This window comes from Saimiri boliviensis, chromosome 2, assembly GCF_048565385.1.
Source record: "Saimiri boliviensis isolate mSaiBol1 chromosome 2, mSaiBol1.pri, whole genome shotgun sequence".
Lineage (NCBI taxonomy): Eukaryota > Metazoa > Chordata > Mammalia > Primates > Cebidae > Saimiri > Saimiri boliviensis.
This window is the reverse complement of record NC_133450.1, coordinates 158,460,556-158,473,351: the sequence shown is the minus strand read 5'-3', so window position 1 is coordinate 158,473,351 and position 12,796 is coordinate 158,460,556. Positions and strand designations below refer to the sequence as shown.

At 38.4% G+C, this 12,796-nt stretch overlaps 2 protein-coding genes across 3 annotated transcripts in view; one reads left to right on the top strand and one right to left on the bottom strand.

Moving 5' to 3' along the window:
* Window positions 1-12,796, top strand: part of SPATA6L (spermatogenesis associated 6 like) — a 288,921-nt gene that overhangs the window by 197,033 nt on the left and 79,092 nt on the right. Inside the window, exon 14 of one of the 2 annotated variants that reach the window (XM_074394762.1) lies at window positions 6,188-9,183. The exons of the other annotated variant lie outside the window; for it this stretch is intronic. The gene's annotated coding sequence lies outside the window, so the exon portion shown is untranslated. Of the gene's footprint in view, window positions 1-6,187; window positions 9,184-12,796 lie in introns of those variants that run through there. 2 annotated transcript variants of the gene reach the window in all.
* On the bottom strand, window positions 9,192-9,929 carry LOC101036343 (polyubiquitin). The gene has a single exon (XM_039461226.2). The coding sequence runs from the start codon at window positions 9,793-9,795 to the stop codon at window positions 9,334-9,336; it is 462 nt and encodes a 153-aa protein (XP_039317160.2). The 5' UTR covers window positions 9,796-9,929; the 3' UTR covers window positions 9,192-9,333.

Sequence of the window (12,796 nt, the reverse complement as noted above, 5' to 3'; positions counted from 1 at the left end):
ATTAACCCAGGAGCATTTATTGAAAAGATCATCCTATCTTCACTACATTGCAATGTGACTTTGGCATATGAATCTGTTTCTGAACTCTCTCTCTCTCTCTCTCTCTCTCTCTCTCTCTCTCTCTCTCTCTCTCTCTATCTATCTATCTATCTCTCTATCTCTCTGTGCGTGTGTGTGTGTTTAGGTTTTTTTTTTTTTTTTTTTTTTTTTTTTTTTTTTTTTGTAGAGATGGGGTTTCACCATGTTACCCAGGCTGGTCTTGAACTCCTGAACTCAAGCCATCTGCCTGCCTTGAACTTTCTATTTTGTTTTATTGATCTATTTGTCTATCTTTCCATTAATTTTCTCTGTCTTGCTTATCGTAGCTTTATATGTGGCTTTGATATTTGATATTGTAAATCCTCTAACTTTTTTTTTTAAGATTGTCTTGCTTATTAATGATCTTTTGAATTCCCATATAAAATTTAGACAGCTTATGAATGCAAACAGAAATGCTTTCTGAAATTTTGTTTGGAAGTGACTTGAATCTATAGATCAATTTGGGGGAATTAACATCTTTACAATATACTAGGTTCATGAATTTTGTGCCTTCTAATATGTGAAGCTGGTCTGTTTTTTCATTTATTTAGGTCATTTTTAGTTTTTCTGAATAATACTTTGCAGTTTTCTGCATAGATGTCTTGTGCATCTTCATTAGGTTTTTCTTTCAGTATGTAATGTGCTTTGATATTATTGTAAATGGCATCTTTTAAAATTTTTATTTGTTTTTATTTAACTTTTAAGTTTAAGGGTACATGTGCAGGTTTGTTATATAGGTTAACTTATGTCACAGGGTTTGTTATACAGATTATTTCATCGCCCTGGTACTAAGATTAGTTTTTTTTCCTGATCCTCTCCTTCTTTTCACCCTCCACTCTCTGATAGGCTCCAGTGCATGCTTTTTTTCTTCTCTGTGTCTATGTGTTCTCATCCTTTAGCTCTCACTTGTACGTGAGAACGTGGTATTTGGTTTTCTGTTACTGGGGTAGTTTGCTAAGGATAATGGCCTCCAGCTACATCCATTTTCCTGTAAAAGTAGAGATGATCTTTTTTTTTTGAGATGGAGTCTCCCCTTGTCGGTCAGGCTGGAGTGCAGTGGCTCGATCTCAGCTCACTGCAACCTCCACCTCCTGGGTTCAAATGATTCTCTTGCCTCAACCTCCTGAGTAGCTGGGATTACAGGAGCCAGCCATCATGCCCACTGTTTTTTGTATTTTTAGGAGAGATGGGATTCACTTTGTTGGCCAGGCTGATCTCATTCTTTTTTATGGCTGCATAGTATTCTTTTCCATGGTGTACATGTATCACATTTTCTTTATCCAGTCTTTCATTGATGGCCATTTAGGTTGATTCCATGTCTTTGCTATTGTGACTAGTGCTGCAATAACTGGCAAGGTTTCAGAGAAAAAGAAATGCTTATACACTGTTGGTGGGAGTGTAAATTAGTTCAACCATTGTGGAAAGCAGTGTGGTGATTCCTCAAAGACCTAAAAACAGAACTACCATTAGACTCAGCAATCCCATTACTGGGTATATACCCAAAGGAATGTAAACAGTATTTTTTAAAAGATTTTTCAGTTGTACATTAGTGATATCTAATAGTTAATTTTTAAAATACTTCTCTTCATATCTACAATCTTGCTAAGCCCATTTACTAATATCAATAGTTGTATATGTGTTATTTCTGATTTTTTATATGTACAACACGTTATCTGTAAATAATGACAGTTTTAGTTCTCTCTATTGATTGAGTTTTGCCTGATACGTCAACCTGCATCCCCAGGATAAACTCCATTGATTATGATGTATTATCCTTTACATATACTGTTTGATGAAATTTGTTAACATTAAAATTTTTTTTACATCTGTGTTATGAGGGCTAATGTTCTGTTATTCTATCTTCTGTGGTCTTTGGAATAAGGGTAATACTGGCCTCTTAAAATGAGTTGATTTTTTCTCCTTCTCTATTTTCTCAAAAGGTGTGTATAGGATTACAACCTTAAAATGTTGGGTAGAATTCATCAGCAAAGCCGTCTCGGGCCTGGAGTTTCTTTGTGGGAAGTTGTTAACTATGAATTCAATTTCTTTTACTGGTGTTGGGAAGTTCAAGTTTTCTATTTATTCTCAGGTCAGTCTTAGTAGTTTGTGTGTTTCACTGAATTGTCTATTTTATTTAAGTTATCAAATTTATTGGCATAAAGTTGTTCATAATATACCGTATATTTAATGCCCTTTAGGTGTGCAGTGATGTCTTCTTTTTCACTTTTGATATTGGTAATTTGTGTCTTCTCTTCATTTTCTTCTTGATCAGTACGGTAAAAATTTATGAATTTTATCATTTCCCCCATCAAAGAACCAGATTTTGAGTTCGTTGATTTTCTATATTGTTTTTCTGTTTGATGGGCCACATTTTTAAAGTACTTTCATCTCTGTCATCTTTTGCTCTCAAGTCTTGGCAATTTTCTATCAACTTCAAATGTATTTAATACTTTCAAATCGATTTTTAAATTATGTTTTCTGGCTTTTCAAGTTGTTCTCAGCAGGAGCACAAATCTGCCACATGTTACTTCATTAGAGCCAGAGGCAGCAATCCAAGAGGTGTAATTTTGGGTGGCTGGTATTGCATGATTCCTGGTTGCAGGATTCCTTGGTTCAAGACCCTTTCACTGTTGCTTACTAATAATGCTACTAATAACCTTGAGCAAGTCATACAACTTGATTAAACTTTAGTTTCCTTTTTCTATAAAATGAAGCTAATAATGTCTTACATCGCAATGTTTTTGTAAGAATTAAGTAATTCAAAGTGAAACTTTTATGAACTATGACAAATTTTTTAAATATAGCAAGGCTCATATTTAATGTCTACAACTGTCAGTCTTGAAGGCAGGACTGTGTCTTTTTGATTTTTGACTCAACACCTAGAGCAGTTCTGAGAACATAGTTTGGTGTTTAATAAATGTGTTGAGCTGAACCAAAGCCATTATAATGCTCACATACTGACTCCAGAGTATATGTATACTGTATACCCTAGTTATTGACAACATCTGAATTTGTTAGGATCATGCTGATTTTTATTTATTTATTTATTTTTTAGACAGAGTCTTGCTCTGTAGGCCAAGCTGGAGTGCAGTGGCATGATCTCAGCTCACTGCAACCTCTGCCTGCAGGGTTCAAGTGATTCTCCCACCTCAGCCTCCTGAGTAGCTGGGATTACAGGTCCACACCACGCAATTGGCTAATTTTTTGTATATTTAGTAGAGATAGGGTTTTACTATGTTGGCCAGGTTGGTCTTGAACTCCTGACCTCAGGTAATTTGTCTGCCTCACCCTCCCAAAGTGCTAGGATTACAGGCATGAGCCACTGTACCCAGCCTGAATTGTTTTTTGTTAATTTTTTAAATTTTTAAAAATTTTTGTGGGTACATAGTAGGTGTATATATTTATAGAGTACGTGAGATGTTTTGATACAGGCATGCAACATGAAAGAAGCACATCATGGGGAATGGGGTATCTATCCCCTTAAGCATTTATTCTTGGACTTACAAATAAATCCAATTATAAGAATTGTTATTTATTATCTTTTTTTTTCTTAGATGGAGTCTTGCTCTGTTGCCCAGGCTGAAGTGCAATGGCATGATCCCAGCTCATTGCAGCCTCTGTCTTCTGGGTTCAAGAGATTCTCTTGTCTCAACCTCCCTAGCAGCTAGGACTACTGGTGCATGTCACCATGACCTTGAACTCCCTTGAACACCATGAGTCTTGAACTCCCGACTTTTGGTGATCCCCTTGCCTCAGCCTCCTACAATGCTGTGATTACATGCATGAGCCACTGTGCCAGCCTATTTTCATTATTTAGACTAAGAATGTATGCAATGTTATATATATATTTCCTGCATTCTTACAGGATTATCTTTTCTCTGGTCATGAACAGAAATATGTGCTGAAACATCTGTAATTGATGGGCAGTCCCCAAGGACTATTTTATAGGAGGAAGAGAGAGGGAAATGCCCTGATTCTGGTAATGTTGTAGCTTGAGTATGCAAATATAAGGCAGAGTTTCTGAAGAAACTTATAACCAAAGTTTGTTATTGCTAGCTATTTGGCCACATCCATTTATAGCTTGTGCAAATATATTTATTTAGAGGAATAAACTACTCTAAGTACCAGTGACAGGTTTGTGTTTTATCTTAATACCTTTTTGGGGGATTTTCCCCCACATTCACATGTGTCTTTCCCATCAGGTTTAAACTCAAATGTGAAGTTTTTTAAGGTCAGATTAGCATTTCCTGGCTTCAATATTCTTCATACAACCTTTATAAGTCTTTGTTTCTTCTATGTGCCACTTATATTATTTGCCTAAGATTTTCTTTGAACTCTTTTTCTTTTTCTTCAAAATATCGGGCTGGGCATAGTGTCTCATGACTGCAATTGCAGCACTTTGGGAGGCCAAGATGGGTGGATCACCTGAGGTCAGGAGTTCAAAATCAGCCTGGCCAACATGGTAAAACCCTGTCTCTATTAAGCATAAGATAATTAGCCGGGTGTTGTTGTGGGCACCTGTAATCCCAGCTCCTCAGGAGGCTGAGGCAGGAGAATTGCTTGAACCTTGGAGGAAGAGGTTGCAGTAAGCTGAGATGATGCCACTGCACTCTAGCCTGGGTGACAGAGTGAGATTCTGTCATAAGTAAATAAATAAACAAATAAATAAAAATAAAACAAAATAGGCCGGGTGTGGTGGCTCAAGCCTGTAATCCCAGCACTTTGGGAGGCCGAGGCGGGTGGATCACGAGGTCAAGAGATCAAGACCATCCTGGTCAACATGGTGACACCCCGTCTCTACTAAAGATGCAAAAAATTAGCTGGGCATGGTGGCACGTGCCTGTAATCCCAGCTACTCAGAAGGCTGAGGCAGGAGAATTGCCTGAACCCAGGAGGCGGAGGTTGCGGTGAGCCGAGATCGCGCCATTGCACTCCAGCCTGGGTAACAAGAGCGAAACTCCGTCTCAAAATAAATAAATAAATAAATAAAAATAAAAATAAATAAATAAAATTTTTTAAATAAAAGAAAATATCATTATCACAAATTGAAAATCAATGCTGCTTGTCAAAATCATGGTAAAATTAAAACAGTGAAAATAAATCAATTTGATTAAATGCTACAAAGATACCATGACCTATTGAAGACTGACCCACAGGCCTGCTCTCTTTAAAAATAAGCAATGTTAGAGAGGTGTTTTTGTTTGTTTGTTTGTTTTTTAACAGCAGGTAGAGTGAAACTTCAGAGAGGTTTTAGAACCCACATAAGCTGAGCTGTTCTCCTTGATATAATAAGAAAAACTGACACAGAAATGAAAAGAGAGTGATTTCTTTCCTATGTGATTCCACTTCGTTCAGTGATTTGCCTGCGTACCACATAAAAGCACCTCATACTCTACACTAGGATACACGGGATTGGATCATCTCCAAAGTTTCTTTCAGTTTGCATCTTTGACGTTCCAAATATTTTTTCTTCAAAGTATTTTTGTATTTCCTCTGTCAGTTCTCACTCGTGGAAACTGTCTTTGACCTATACCACATGTGCAAACGACTCCTTTCTAGCAGTGACCGCCTGCACTCCTGCACTGTTAGTGCTGAACGTCACTGTGGAAAAACTTGGAAATTTTATATAGGAATCAGAAAAGTGGGAAAAACTGTGAAAAGCAGGAAGTAAGTAGGAGACAATGGCTCAGACAAAAAGCATCCTGCATCTTTGACCTGGAACATTTTTATCTTTTCCCCAACATTTTTTCACTTTCTTATATTTCCCATTTGAGGCTTTTTGGATTAAAATAAGTGTATTCTCCTAAAAAAGCAGCTATCTCTAGGAAGATTAAGATGCCATCAGCTACCCACACTTTAGCATAAACTAATCTCATTGGCTTACTTATTTTCTTGATGCCTGAGATTGCTGACATTAAAAGAAACAGAAATAAATACTTTTGATGAGTAGTATATTTTCGGGGCCTGGGGGAGCATAAGAGGACAGAGGGTTGGTTGAGAGAGCATGAAGAGATAGAAGAGAAACAATAAAGGAATGTGAGAGAGCCCCAAAGAAAAGTTTAAGATAATTTAATATTTTCTCTCTTTCCCCTCCTTTTTACTTTATCAGCTTAATTCCTGTCCTACAGACCCAGAAGTCAGGTGAGTATGGAAAATGACAGTTAAGCTACTTCTTAAAGTCAATTTTTATAGGCTAGGACTCTCCCCACCATTAGTAAAATTGCTTCTAAGGAAAAATATATTCTGTGTCTGTGACGACCAACATATTCATTGAGTTCTGTGATACAGTATTTGGTAACCTGAGAACTATCTGTATTGATGCGGAGTACAATCGGTAACTAAAAAATGCTGTTTATCTTTCTGCTTTTGTGAATCTCCAGTGGGACAGAAAAATGCCAGGAAGATTGTTGGTACAGACATGAATTTCCTTTAGAGAATGGTTCAATTTTACATAAAGTGTTCCTGTGCCTTTTAGGTCCTGTGTTAGGTTTCCTATCTTGTTAAGTGCAATAGTTCTATTGATGACTTTCAAGCAGGTTCTAGACCAGTGCTTTTCAAACTCTCTGGGATGAAGGACCAGACTTCTTTTTCTTCTTTTTGAGACAGGATCTTGCTGTGTTTCTCAGGCTGGAGCACAGTGGCACATTCATGGTTCACTGCAGCCTCAACCTTCTGGGCTAAAGCAATCTTCCTTCCTTAGCCTCCTGAGTATCTGGAACTACAGATAAACACCATGCCCAGCTAGTGTGTGTATGTGTGTATGTGTGTGTGTGTTTGTGTGTGTGTGTGTGTGTGTGTGTGTGTGTGTGTGTGTATTATAGAGATGGAATCTTGCTATGTTGCCCAGGCTGATCTTGAATTCCTGGCTTCAAGCAATGCTCCTGCCTCCGCCTCCCAAAGTGCTGGGATTACAGGCATAAGCTACTGTTCCTGGCCACCTCTTTTTTTTTTTAAACTCTGTGATCTGTGGTAGTGTGGTAGAATCCTAGAATGCAGTTTACGCCACATGTGACTCAGCATACAAGTCTGAAAACTCTGGTCTCTTACCTCATTCAACAAGACAGTTTCAACCAGTCTTGAGCTTGGATGTTCTGGCAATGTCAAGTTGCTGTAAGAGTTTCTACGCACTTGTTCCTGATTTCTGGGCTAATCTTATTGCAGATAGGTGAAACGTTTATAGATCACACTTTGAATAGTGGTCTTGTAGGTGTGCTCTGAGAGTCCTTCTTATAAAATGACAAGACCCCTGCATCCCTGGGGAGTCCTTTTATTGACCTAGAGTAGATATAATCTAATGGTGTGGCCCATGGCCAAAAGTAATCTAAGAATTATTGGTCTGTAACACAGAGTTGCCAACTTACTTGGCGTACGCTTCTTGCTATTCCCATTCCTTTGAACTATACCAGAAAATTTGGAGATCTTATAGTTTTTACCAATTATTATAATATTTGTGTTACAAAAACGTAATATGTAACACAATCTACAAAGCACTTTGTCACTGCCAGACTGTTTTGCTGCAGTAACAAATGATCTCTGAAATCTCAGAGCTTGGCAATGACAAACTTTTATTTCTTATTCATGCTTTATGTCCCTTAAGGGTCAGTCAGAACCAGTTTCACTTGATCTTCATTTTAGGACGTACGATAAGGGTGTAGTGTTAGTTGAGACATGGCTGCTGATACTGGGTGAGGGAAAAGAGAAGATGGTAGCCATGTGATAGCTCTTAAAGTGCTACATAAAAATGCACATATTATTTTATCTCGTATCTCATTCACCAAAGCAAGTCACAGGACCAAGCCTGAAGTCAAGGAGGCAAGGATGAACAAGCTCCCAGAGGAAGGATCTTGGATGGAGAGGCAGCAAAGAATCCAAACCCTAGTAACACCTATTGCAATCATTCTAAAAATTTGAGTGAGAGTTGAAGAAAGAGTAGAGAGGCATTTCAGAATGTGAGAAATCTATCCCATAAACAAGGAAGATAAAATTACGTTTACTAATTTTAATACCAATTTGAGAACATTTTACTCTGATTTTAAGGCTCTTTGAGAAGAATTGGTTCTTTAAGTGCATAATTGAAAAATGTATCACTTGTGTAAGAATTACAGATGATTCATATTAAAAAGAAAACCATAATGGGTATTGATCCATCTTTCTGGAGTATATAAGGCTGACATACAAAGAAGCATGAGGTAAACACAAATGAGAATGAAGTCCCACCTGATACGAACTTAATTTGTGCCCGAGGTTTCAAAACTCTAAGGTCTTTTATTTTGATTTGAATGGTTCATTTAAAAGGTGAGGATATCACGGAAAAAGAGTGACGTATTCATGCTCTGAGACTTGTTAGAGAATTCCTCATTTGGTAAAACAGGAGAACATCTCCAACTCCCAGAGAAGAAGTAAGAATATTCTTAGTAGTCGTTAAAAATTCTTAATTCTCTATGGATGAGAACAAAATTTTCTCACATCTTTGTTCAAATAGAACCCATTTTGGTATCAAAGAATTAATAAGCCTTCTTAAGTACCTAACATACAGCCAAGGAGTAATTGGGTTCATTTGGGGTTAGGGCTCTTCAAGATCTCTTTTTATATTAAAAACACTCCAAATTTGAAATACTTTGTCAAAACTAGAAAGAAAGAACAAGGACAAATCCCCATAGCATGCAGACATGTAAAAGAAAAAAGGAAAGAGAACTCCTTGATTTGCTTCTTTTCTTTCCCTCTTTGTCAATGATTTCTTATTTTTCTTGGAACCTTACATTACTACTCTTTTAAACTCCTCTGGGGATGTCTTCTTCTACTTCTGTTTAGTGAGATGTTAACAGCACATTTTTCTAAATGCTCCTCATGTTTAAACTCAGCTCAGGGATCAATGAATAATTTTGACCTTCAAATCTTATTATTAAGAAGTACATTGAGGAAGGTGATGGCTGCCATAGATAGCGGTTTCTGTAATGAATGTGGGGAAAGTATATTGAAGACCTTCTGGAAATGATTCACCATTCTATATGCCACTAAGAACACTTAGAATTCATTGAAGGGAGTTTAAAAACATTAACAGGTGTGTGGAAGTTTATCCCAATACTCATGGGTGAGTATTTTTTTTTTTTTTCACCATGCAACAAAACCTTTATTAACATTTTGAACAGGTTCAGCTATTACTGAAACTTGTTAATTTCTAAACTTAAGTTGGGGCAAATGGCTATAATGCAGAGTATTGCCATCACTGGGCACTTCGAATGCAAGACTGAAGAATTAACAGCCACCCCTCAGACGCAGGACCAGGTGCAGGGTCGACTCTTTCTGGATGTTGTAATCAGAAAGAGTGTGGCCATCTTCCAGCTGCTTGCCTGCAAAGATGAGCCTCTGCTGGTCGGGGGGGATGCCTTCCTTATCCTGGATCTTGGCCTTCACATTTTCGATGGTGTCACTGGGCTCCACCTCCAGGGTGATGGTCTTGCCGGTCAGGGTCTTCACGAAGATCTGCATACCGCCTCTCAGACGCAGGACCAGGTGCAGGGTCGACTCTTTCTGGATGTTGTAGTCAGAAAGAGTGCGGCCATCTTCCAGCTGCTTGCCGGCAAAGATGAGCCTCTGCTGGTCGGGGGGGATGCCTTCCTTATCCTGGATCTTGGCCTTCACATTTTCGATGGTGTCACTGGGCTCCACCTCCAGGGTGATGGTCTTGCCTGTCAGGGTCTTCACGAAGATCTGCATACCGCCTCTCAGACGCAGGACCAGGTGCAGGGTCGACTCTTTCTGGATGTTGTAGTCAGAAAGAGTGTGGCCATCTTCCAGCTGCTTGCCTGCAAAGATGAGCCTCTGCTGGTCGGGAGGGATGCCTTCCTTATCTTGAACCCGCTGAGGGGTTCAAGAGCTCAGTGGAAAAAGTCACTGCAGTATCATGGAAACAGCAAGATAGAACTGGAGTCTGAAGATGTGGCTGAATTGCTGCAGTCTCATTATAAAACTTGAACTGATGAGAAGTTGCCTTTTATGGATGAGCAAAGAAAGTGGTTTCTTGAGATATAATCTACTCTTGGTAAGGATGCTGTGAGCATTGTTGAAATAACCACAAAGGATTTAGAATATGCCATAAACTTAGTTGGTAAAGCAGTGGCAAGGTTTGAGAAAACTGACTTCAATTTTGGAAGGTCTACCGAAGACAAAATGCTATCAAATAGCATCACATGCTACAGAGAAAGCTTTTTTGAAAGGAAGAGACCATCCATGTAGCAAACTTCATTGTTGTTTCATTTTAAGAAATTGCCGTAGCCACCCCAACATTCAGCAACCATCAATCTGATCTGTCAGCAGCCATCAACACTGAGGCAAGACACTCTATCACCAAATATTTACAACTTTCTGAAGACTCAAATGATCATCACATTTTTAAGCAATATTTTAAAATTTAAGATATGTACATTGCTTTTTAAGACATAATGCTATATACATATATTTTTTTGAGATGGAGTCTCACTCTGTCACCCAGACTGGAGTGCAGTAGTGCGATCTCGGCTCACTGCAACCTCTGCCTCCCGAGTTCAAGCAATTTTCCTGCTCAGCCTCCTGAGTAGTTAGGACTATAAGCGTGCACCACCACACCCGGTTAATTTTTTTAATTTTTAGTAGAGATGGAGTTTCACCATATTGGCCAGGCTGGTCTTGAACTTCTGATGTCAAGCAATTTGCATGCCCTGGTCTCCCAAAGTGTTGGGATTACAGGTGTGAGCCACCGTGCCTGGCCTAAACATAACTTTTATGTGTACTAGGAAATGAAAAAAATTCATATGAGTCACTTTATTGCAATAGTCTTTTTATTCTGGAACCAAACTTGCAATAGTGCAGCAGTGTGCTTTTTAGGATCTGGAAAGATACAACCAACACATTATTTTTGAATGTCCCATTATTGATCACTTCATGAAGATATTAAGAATAGAGTGTTTTTGAAAAATGAATTGCATAAGTGACTGGAGAAATCCTACAATGTTAGGTTTGGAAGGAATGTTAGAGGCAACTTCATCTGCCCAAACAAATGATATGATGCACCCAGGGTAACTTGTTTAGTGACAGGACTGGAACTGGAATGTAAGATCCTATGTCTGTTTGACCCTCAGTACAGGCTCTTTTTACTATGTAAGATGCCTAATTTTTTCTTGTCTCTCTACTTCCAACCTGTTTTCAGAGATTGCAGCCACATAAACTCTATTAATAATCTCTCCATCAATAACATGTGGATAATGCTATTTAGTTGTCTACAAAGAGTTTGGTGACACATTTTAAATGAACTGAGAATAACTGAAGACCATTAGATGGAAGGCAATCTCATGCTAGTTATGAATTAAATATAAATCAATCCAAAGTCAGCAATTTATGGGCTCACCCATGTGAAAGAATAATAACTTTAGAATATGCCACAAAGGCAGGCTAAAGGCTCATCATGAATATTCTTTTTATATTTCTATTTTAGAATGAGAAATTGATTATTATTTTAGAGCTATCTACTTTGCCCTATCCACCCAGGACTCTGGAAAAAGGTATAAATTACCTAGTGAAGTGGAAAACACTAAGCACTTCTTAATTCTTAATAGTTTTGAGGAAGTAAATGGTATAAGAATAAGAAAGAGTTATTAAGGAAAAACAGAATTAAAGGCACGTGTGTGTGTGTGTGTGTGTGTGTGTGTGTGTGTGTGTGTATGTGTGTATAATTCTAGATTATATGAAATAAAAATTTCTTCAAATTTGTGAGATCATCTGCTTCAGGGTGCCAGTAAAGAAATGTATCACCTCCAACTATACGTTCTTTCTTGAATAATTCCCCTCCTTTTGGAATTATGAGGGAGAGAACTTAACTGTCCCAGCCTGGAACACATCAAACCCACAGACCAGAAGAAGGCAAGGTATATTCCCTGCAACAAAGGAGAGCAGCTCCTCAAAACAGAAATGGAGCTGCATTTCCTAAAATAAGAGGAGATACATGCTAGAAAGAGTGAAATAACAGGTGTTTACTAGTATCTCCTAGATTTATCCTTTCATCCTCTCTCCCATACTATCACAATGTGCTGAGAAACAGCAAGGTGTTGGGCAGAGGGACCTGGACTTGGATTTGACCTTCGGCTCTCCATAACTTTAGACAAGACATATGTAACCTTTATGGGCTTTATTTTTCTCATCTGTATAATTAGAGGACTTTAGTGTATTCTTGCAAAGATTTCTTTCTTCTGCAGATGAGTTTATCATGCACACTTAGGTGCTGTCCATGATTCTGCCAATTTACAGTGAAATTTGGTAAAGGTACTAATTTAATCTGGTTAAACAGTAAGATCCTGGTGTGGGGCAGATAAAACAAACAAACAAAAAACAGCAAGATTCTGAAGGCAGGGAGTCAAATAGCCACCCATTTTATGGTGACTAAAAGCTGTGGAACTAGGTTCTAATTCCAGCCCCATCACTAAATAAGTTATCCCAGGCGGATCACATCATATCGGTCTTGGTCCAGGAATTAAGAGGTGTAGTGCAAGGCTCATCTGTGCTTTTGTCTTTGTGGCATTCTTTTGCCCTTCTTCAGTTAACAGCACCACAATTTTCCTTTGATCAATCATCTCCTCCTATTAGTCCATTTGCTTCAGGTTGAGTTGGCCTCCTTCCCACCTCTCCCACCCACCCTGTACCCCTCATTGTTGCAGTGAGGGACTGTAGTTGTGTACACAATTCCAAC